Source organism: Mytilus trossulus, chromosome 8, assembly GCF_036588685.1.
Source record: "Mytilus trossulus isolate FHL-02 chromosome 8, PNRI_Mtr1.1.1.hap1, whole genome shotgun sequence".
In the NCBI taxonomy this organism is placed as follows: Eukaryota; Metazoa; Mollusca; class Bivalvia; order Mytilida; family Mytilidae; genus Mytilus; species Mytilus trossulus.
In genome coordinates, this window is record NC_086380.1 from 14,659,105 (window position 1) to 14,668,943 (window position 9,839).

A 9,839-nucleotide genomic window follows, 5' to 3' on the forward strand; every position below is an offset into this window, starting at 1 on the left:
CAAACATGGATTCTGAAATCGTAATTCCAAAGGATAAAGTTCACAATTTTATAGTAAGCTCATTGGAAGCTGTTGGATTAACTCCAGCGCGTGGATCATTGGTTGCAGATATACTGGTATCGGCAGATTACAGAGGAATCTATAGTCACGGGGTCATATTACTTGGTAGCTAGTATCTTATTTCAATAATGAGGTGTTAAATTTTACGGAGTCAACAACCAAACAATGTTAAGTCTCTAGTGTTTTGTTTGTATTTTATTTTATTTTGCAATGTATTAACGAATCAACAGAACACATATAACATTTAATCATGATATTTATAAAATACCTTTGTTGAATAAAGTTATTATCTTTTTTAGAATAGTCTCGGTCTACTTTTCGTCTTTTTAATATCTGGTCCAAATATAATGCTAATTTAGGCAGAAACAATTGTAAATTCTGTGGCATTAGTCTTTTGTGAAGAGTTTTCTCATGTGGGAATTATACCACCGCTTTTAAATACATTGTCAACAATAAGAAATAATCGCATTGTTGAAGGTGGTACGGTTGTCTATAATTGCTAACATCCTTTTATTTGAACTATAGAAAATACAGTTGTTTCATTACCAACCATACCACATCTTTTCTTTTTAAAATGTACTTGTTTGTTAGTAGGACTAAACGTTAGGGGCTAAATATTCATGTTTGTATTGTCTTCCAACCTGGTTTTTAGATATAAGATATAATAAAGAGCAGTAATGCTATGAAATATCGAAATTATTTTTTTTATACGTCAATTTAAACTGTTGACCTTATTCAACCTTTGTACCAAAATGTATTTTCTGGCCTTTATTCACATTTATTGAATTAATGCATCAGTTTATGAATTGTCGGTATATGTGTGATGTTGAGTGGAAACTGTAAGACATACTAATTTTGACTGTAACTTCTTTTAGATAAATATATGGACGAAATCAGATCAGGGGTCATATCATTAGAAGACAAAGAACCAACAGTTATTAAAGAATCAATAGGAACGGCACTTGTAGACGGACATAGCTTAATTGGTAAGTTAATTAAGGTTGTGTTGACTGTAATGAATCAATTATTGCTATGAAATTACATGTTATCATCCTTGGTGACATTCTTTATTTCGTCCTCGGTTTACACATTTGTCTTAGAATGCGTGCTTAGACCGTTGGTTTTCCTGCTTGAATGCTTTTGCACTTTTAAGTTTTCAAATATATATAAAATGACTGAATAAATAGTCTACTGTAACAATCAATCTTACAGGTCGATGGATCATGTAATATGATTCTGTACACTACAAAATATAATTTATAACAAGTCAAAAAGGGTACAACATCACAATTAGATAACTGTTAAATGATCAAAAAATAGATATTTCTTATAACAGATATCCTTCTTCAATAATAGCACGATGTCAAATGAATCCTGTAAATCTATTCAAACTGAGAAACTTTTTTCTAAATCTTCAAATTTATACAATTTAAGCGAACATCACAAACGCTGGTACAATTTTAAAATGTCCAAACACGGCGCAAAGATTACAAAGATATGCCAAATGAAAATAGTTATTTTCGATGTGAACTGGCACAACTCTAAATTTCCAAAGGTTGTGACAGTTTAGGTGTTATAACTGCATTGAGGGCAGTCCTCAAACAAAAAAATCACAAATGTCCTAACCGATCCAAGTTAGTATAATATGTCAAATTTGATAACGGTAGTGCAATTGCAACATAAACTAAATTTTTAAGCCTCCCAAACGAAAAGCAGTCCAAAAAAAATTAGAAAAATAAGTTTTATCTAATGAGGTAAAATAATTGAACGTGGCTACGTGTTTATACATCCATCCTGGATGAATGGAGCCCTGTAATTTGAACTGGTATTTAAAAAAAAATTCAAACTGCAAAGCCATTACTAAAGCCGTAGTTACTGGAAACAAGTGATGACAGGAAAGATGAGGGACTCATTCTATTTTTTCCATTAATGCCCTCTGGGGAAACTGTCCGTAACTTTCCTATCCAAAATCTTTCCCGATAGACTATGTCGACCTTCTACCAACCCTCGTTGTGGTCTATGATTGTGATGGTAAGGTTTTTGAAATCAGCTTGTGTGTGCCCAGTGATCTCAAATGACGACTTACGGGTAGTTTAAAAAAGAAGATGTTGTATGATTGCCAATGAGAAAACTATCCACAAAAGACCAAAATGACACAAACATTTAAAATTATAGGTCACCGTACGGCCTTCAACAATGAGCAAAGCCCATACCGCATATAGTCAGCTATAAAAGGCCCCGATAAGACAATGTAAAACAATTCAAGCGAGAAAACTAACGGCCTTATTTATATATATGTAAATGAATGAATGAAAAACAAATATGCAACACATAAACAAACGAAAACCACTGAATTACAGGCTCCTGACTTGGGACAGGCACATACATAAATAATGTGGCGGGGTTAAACATGTTAGCGGGATCCGAACCCTCCCCTAACCTGGGACAGTGTTATAACAGTACAACATAAGAACGAACTATAAAAATCAGTTGAAAAAGGCTTAACTCATCAGATAGACAAAAAATAAAAATGGACGTGGCCGGGTACTTATACATCCCGACACAAAAAGACACAATAAACGTTCACACACAATAAGTGGGAAAAGACATTTATTGTTCAAATGAACAGAATCGCAACTTCTTTGTCAAAAGACATCAACATGTATAGGTGATCAAATTACATAGATGCATATTGTATAATCAAATATAAAAGTATTTTAGTGACCAAATGTAAACAAATCAAACGAGAAAACTAACGAACTGATCAATGACAAAACAATTAGCGAAAACAAATTTAACAGGCAGCAATAAACAAACCAATGAATTATAGACTATTAGTTGATACTTTTATCAAAACAAATGTACCTGGCTTTCTTAATTCTTCCTACATGTACATTGTGCGAAAATATATTTTAAATGTGAACAAGCATACGAGCCTAATACAAATTGATTTAAAATCCTACAAGTAATCGAAGTTTAGTACACCAATTCTACCTATAATTCCTGGTTTCAAAAAATTTCAATGCTTTTTTTATTATTTCCATTAAAAATATTTTCAGGTGCGTATGTTGCCCGGTACTGTATGGATATTGCTATCAGAAAAGCAAAAGTAGCTGGAATTGGATTTGTCACGTGTAGAGGTGAAAATATTGTTTCGTCTTATCATGGCATTTAATTTACAAAAAAAAATACATCCCTTCGGTAATGTTTCATGTCAACACATACATGTTGACTAAAAGATTGCTGACACACAGGATAAAAATATGTCCACTAGCAGTTTGGGTCAAATGCACTTTTTAGTTGATTAAGGCGCTACTGGTTTTCAGTTTACTTATTGCAAACTTCGTGTTGATATTTTTCTTCTACTGTATATTTGCGCTTATTTTTATGTTGTTTATCTTGCTATATATGCTTCTTTTTGCGAACGATAACGAAGGACATAAAATAAACATATCAAATTACATTTAAACGTGTTATTTGGTCGCAACTCAAAGGCGTTAACGCTGCTTTTTCTTTTATTTATGTTATCATTATTTTTTATTATTTTAGGAGCAAATCACTTTGGTATGGCGGGATGGTACAGTATGTATGCGATGGAACAAGGATTTGTAGTAAATTATATTTTTTATTATTTATTAGTATGCATGTGATAGTAAAAAAAACCATTTCTACTTTAATATCAATATAAAACAAGAACTTCAACATATATTACTCGTTGATGTGCTTGCATTCAGTATTTCTATTTGTTTTCTTTTTTTTTGTTTTGCCATACACATACTTTATTCTACTTAATAAAAACATGATATGAAAGTATGTTAAAATTAATGGGTTAATAGGAGACTTTGTATTAACTTTCATACCTGAAAAATATAGATATTTTCAACTGATAATCATTGTTTATTTTGTTAGGTCTGTTGTTCTATCAATTCAGCTGTTTTCTTTTATCTGCAATCAGGGGCGGATGCAGGAATTTTCGAAAGGGGGTGCTAACCCAGGGCAAAGGGGGGGGGGGGGGGGGGGCAAAACATATGTCCCGATACAAATGCATTGATCGGCAAAGATAAAGGGGGGTGCGCACCCCCGGAACCCCCCCTCTGGATCTGCCACTGGCAATTACAGGTTAACAGACAATAATGTCATGTTTGTCAGTTTTCCTTATCATCTTTTTATATTTAAGATAATTTATTTTGTTTTCCTACTCAATTACAGGGAATAGCGTTGTGTAATACTAATCCTCGAATGGTTCCCACTAGAGGGACAAGGGTAAGTACAGGAATGGTTCCAACGTAATAATGATGGGTACAATAGTAGATATAAATAGACAAGTAGGATATATGTACTACTATAGTTCTGGCTTTTATAATACATTGAAACACTTGTATAGATTTGGGCAAGACAAATATCTAAAATCTATTAGGAACAAAATTCAAATTTGCAGGTTGACAGTTGATGTAAACCAAGTTGACTAAATCAAATTATTTCATTCCATTTAAACACCAGAATAATGCTAAAATGGTAAAAGTTAACAAGAAAATGCTCTGAATAAAAAGAGCAATACTTGAAAGTAGGGATAGTGAAGACATTCCCCGAATAGTTCCGAATATAGCAACAATTGTAAATATAGATACTGAAAACAATCGTCGAATAGTTCCTAAAAGAGATACAATGACAAGCACATATAGCCTAAACAAGCATTTAATGGTTCCGAATACAGCATCAAAGATACATACATGTACATATAGCCTAGACAACCGACAAATGGTTTCAACTTCAGGAACAATAGTATGTAATCAAAAACCGTCTGGATAATCTTTAGGTATTTTAGACTACTAAGGAGAATACTTGTATTGAAGGTACAGTTTGGATAAGACGAAAATGCTTCCTACTAGATGAACTGCAGTGTACATGTATTTGTTGTTTGACGTCGAAAATTTCATTTATAAAAAGGTCAAAGATTAGAATGACTATAGGATAGCACGGCCAGAATTATCTTTTGTACAAATAGGTCATTATATGATGTACTTAATTTTTCATTGTCAGAGTAAAAGAGGGACGAATGATATCAGATGGACAGTCAAACTCATAATTATAACCTTCTTTTGTTTTTGTTATTGTTTTTTGTTTACTATTTTGGCAAATCAGAAAGAATATCATTGAGTTTTATTCAAATGTTTTTTTCATTGAAGCCGACTTTAGGTACAAATCCAATCAGTATTGCAGCTCCTGGAAATGATGGTGACAGTTTTATCCTCGACATGGCTACTACAGTGGTGGCTGCTGGAAAGGTTAGATTGTTTGTCTTATTCGTGATAACATCCGATTATCCTAGTCTTATGTAGACGAAACCTGCGTATGGCGTACTAAATTATAATCCTGGTACCTTTGATCAATATTTACACATCTGGGTCGATGCCACTGCTGGTGGATGTTCGTCCCGGAGGGTATCACCAGCCCAGGAGTCAACACTTCGGTGTTGACATGAATATCAATGATGTGGTCATTTAATAAATTTCCTGTTTACAAAACTTTGAATTTGTCGAAAAATTACGGATTTTCTTATTCCAGGCAAAGATTATCTTAGCCGTATTTGGCACAACTTTTTTGGGAATTTTGGATCCTTAATGCTCTTCAACTTTTTTCTTGTTTGTTTTAATAAATATTTTGATATGGGTGTCACTGATGGGTCTAATGTAGACGAAACGCGCGAATGGCGTAATGAATTATAATCCTGGTACATTTTTTGTACATTTGATATCTATTTACACCACTGGGTCGATGCCACTGCTGGTAAACGTTTCGTCCCTGAGGGTATCACCAGCCCAGAAGAATAAACGGAATATAGTATAATTTTAGCTAATTATACAGAAAAAAAATGTAAAAGAAAAGATTCATTCTTTAAACCATAACTGCATGAACTGAATAGAGATATTTATTAAGAGAACTGTACAAATGTGTGATTAGGATTCATAGTTTATATAACAAAAGCACATTTATCAGTAAGAAATTTATTCAAAATATGTATATGTTTGGAAGAAATGATGCCAGTACAGCAACGTTATCCATCTGACAGATAATATATTTGATGACTCAGTGTCCTTAATTTTTAACACACAATTAAGTCGTCTTTATCCCTCTCAATTTCATGTAGTAAAACATAACGGAATTGTATTATTTGATAGATTTGCTTATAAATAACACGCAGGGTGCTTATCACAGAACATTGAAAACAATTGTTTTTCTTTTTTAATTCAGTTGAAGATCATGGCTTCAAGACATAGTATTCTTCCAGCAAATATGATTGTTGATGTGAATGGGCATGTGAGTATCCATACAAATGATTATATCAACATTATATTTTAAAAAATTCCAAAGATCAGATTATTGATTGCTGTTAACATTATGAATTATAAAACGTACTAGAAACTAAGCAATTGCCCAAACTTTAATGTGATGCTGGTCCAATATTTCAGTACATTCCTGTCTCAAGTATCATTGAATTGAAAAACTTAAATTTAAGGGTTTAACCGAGATGGAGCGAGCTGCAGCTACGTAAATCCGTGAATGAAACGTGAATGTTGGCGGGAATAAGGAGGAGAATGATATATGGTGTAACTGCTTGTCAATGGCAGCTTCACTTCTACAGTTGAACTTTACAAATCTGTTTCTTTATGGACTAGACTAGTATGGTATCTAGTGGCCATCGAGACGACTGCAAACGTCAAAGCACGGTATTGGTGCCACTCAGCGTTACACGACGTTCCTATAAAGCAACCCATAACAACTAGTATTTACTACCCAAATGAAAATAATATTAGGGAGCACCGATGTCAAACAGAACAAAACATATTATGATTCTACTTTAATATACTTTGATAATAAACTGTTGAAGATATGACACAAGAGGATCATATAATCCTGTATACTAGTGAGTGAATGTACTCTATGGTGACTTGACTGTACGTTAGGAAGCTACCATTTGACTTTTATGGGGGGGGGGCTAGGATGAAAAAGTTTGTCCTGCTTTTTTTTAGCTGTAATCTCTGTCCTGCCTTTTTGTTTTTCACTCTGTTCAGTCCTGCATTTTATTTTAGTTTATCCTGACTTTTTTTTTGCAAGTGTCTCCCCCCATGAAAATCAAATGGTGGCTCCCTATAATAATATTGAATCAATTGGTTGCCATCAATACTATGATTTTATCTTATTATTTGATATCCACAGGAAAGCCGTAACTACAAAGATTTCAATGGAGTGTTTCCGGTCGGGGGTAGAGAAGAAACTGGTAGGGTACGCAATTAATAAAGTAAAGTTAATATTTGCTTAGATATATATCGGGTATATTCGTTCAGTTAATATGAATACAAGTTCTCAATTACTTCAGTGATTTTGTAAATTTCTTAGTCAACAGTGATTTTGTAAACTCCATAATCAATCAGTGATTATTCAAATGATTTTTACTTTTACATATACAAACGAAACAAAAAAGTCATGCACTCCCTTTGCCGTTATCACTTAATACACAAAACCTCAAAACTTAATCAGAAAGACAGTCTTAGTTAAATGAACGCTAGACGAAAACTTCGTAAACTAGTGAATATTGTATTTTAAATTTAGATTCGTACATTTAGGAGTGTCTCAAAGTCATACAAGGATATGTGGTATGATTGCCATTCAGGTAAGTTTTTAACAAAGTCAAAATAATGTGGATTACAGCATTCACATACAGCACTCAACACCGAGCAAAACCCATTCCGTATAAAAGTTCATAAATGTGAAGAAGAAAAAACGAAACCACGAAGAAAAACATCTTTGGCCTTATCTATAACAAAACATGGATTAAAAAAGTCTTCCACCAATCATCTGATTTGTATGACAATCAATCACAGTTTTAACTTCTTTTGAATAGATCAAGTTATTAGACTGATTATTTCGAAAATAAATTCATCATAGATACCAGGATTTCAATTTTATATTTGCGTCAAACGCCCGTTTTGTCCATAAAAGACTCATCAATATAATGTCTCTCGAATAAAACAAGTTTAAAGGCCAAATGAAGTACGAAGATGAAGAACAGTTTGAACAATTTCTTGACCAAAGAATTGTAGAATACAAAAAATAACACATTTGTTGCTTCTGATCGTGTCTCCAAAAGTCTGGGATGTCAAATTAATTGGACATGATTGATAGATTATTGTCAATACATCACACATGATTATTGATGTTTTTTTCTCTCTCCTAAGGTGGTTATAAGGGGTTTGGTTTAGCCATGATGATTGATATCCTTAGCGGTATTTTAAGTGGTGCAGAATTTGGGCCAAATTGCAAAGGAGCAGGAAATCTGGTAATATATTGAAAGAACTTTGATTTTAACGTTTTTGTTGATAAGCCAATACTGTTCTTCTGCTCTTGAATTTTGGAGAACATTTGATTGAATTACGTTGTTTTTGCTGATTTTCCCCGCAATATATGTTCTGCTCTCTATATATATATACATTATACAAATAATTCGTGTTTAACCGAACTTCTTCTTTTGCATTTGAATTTAAGAATTGTATTTGTAATATTCTATTTTATACTGTTTTATGTGAAGACAAATATGCTTTCAGTACTTAAGGAATTAACCCAGTTACGAAATTTGATGACTAATGTAAACAGATATATATCATGTTCACAATTTTCTCAAAAGAAAGGCAAAGGATACCAAATGGACATTCAAACTGATAAGTCGAAAATAAACTGAAATTGCCATAGCTAAAAAAGAAAAAGACCAACAGACCAACAGATCTAGACAAACAATAGTACACAAAACAGAACATAGAAAAATCTAAGTACTGAGCAACACGAACCCCACTCAAAACTTGTGTGATCTCGTGTGTTCCGGAAGGGTAGGCAATGTGAAGATCGCAACTGTTGCCACTTTTTGTTGTTTAATTTTTACATAATTGTGAAGAATATACACGTGATACAGTTATAAGGGATAAAAGCCTTGATTCTTTATGATTATATTTTTTCATTTTTTTCAACAGGGTTTAGGTTTTATAGCAATTGATCCTAATCAATTTGAAGATGGTTTTACAAACAGAATGCAATGTTTGATAGATGCTTGCAGAAATCAGCCCCCTGTATGTTATTAGACTCCATTAATTCACAATAACGTAAATAAAAATATATTTAACTTCATTGTTGATGTAACACGTCCTCTAACTGGCTGCACTATCTATGTTTATCGCCTCATAGGCATGGTGTTCTATATGAATTGCTCATTAAGAATGGAATTTAGAATTGTATTATAAGTAATGACTGTAAAATTCTATCCATACGAATTTACATTGTAATAACGCGTTATGTGTAGACAGAACAATATTACAGTTACCTATTCCTTAAATGCATTTGTGTACTATGTTAACATTTATAACAACTTTGAAACAAATTTCATAATTCAAAGTGTAGGTTTTTTTTTTTTCATTTTCTTTATTATTCAAAGATTACAAAAACAATTATATATAATACTATAAAAATGTCTTGAAACTAATAATTTCTATGTTGCTAGGCATGTAAAGTCAAGACTTCAGCATGAAGATACTAAAACGTTTAAACAGTTTTATATAAATCTATTTTGGTAGAACAGCGACAGAAAGTAGTCAGAAGAAATCGCTGTTTGTATATAAATTTGTACTGAACTATGACATATGTCTGTGAAAAGGGGACTCCTGAACATTAACATTTCAATATAGTATTTTATTGACTTCAAAGGCTGACAAGGATCGTCCAGTATTAGTTCC

At 32.7% G+C, this 9,839-nt stretch overlaps 1 protein-coding gene across 1 annotated transcript; it reads left to right on the forward strand.

Annotated features, from left to right (window-relative positions):
* On the forward strand, positions 1–9,191 carry LOC134727379 (uncharacterized oxidoreductase YjmC-like). Its single transcript, XM_063591755.1, has 10 exons — positions 1–165; positions 936–1,046; positions 3,120–3,200; positions 3,610–3,671; positions 4,270–4,323; positions 5,247–5,345; positions 6,313–6,378; positions 7,279–7,339; positions 8,298–8,398; positions 9,084–9,191. Exons 1-10 carry the CDS (start codon positions 6–8, stop codon positions 9,189–9,191), a joined length of 903 nt encoding a protein of 300 aa, XP_063447825.1. The 5' UTR covers positions 1–5.
* The last annotated feature ends 648 nt before the right edge of the window (positions 9,192–9,839 follow it).

Coding starts and splice junctions, on each gene's coding strand:
- LOC134727379 (XM_063591755.1), top strand. CDS start 6: ATGGATTCTGAAATCGTAATTCCAAAGGATAAAGTTCACAATTTTATA. Junction 3,672..4,269: donor CGATGGAACAAGGATTTGTA/GTAAATTATATT, acceptor ACTCAATTACAG/GGAATAGCGTTGTGTAATAC. Junction 6,379..7,278: donor TTGTTGATGTGAATGGGCAT/GTGAGTATCCAT, acceptor TGATATCCACAG/GAAAGCCGTAACTACAAAGA.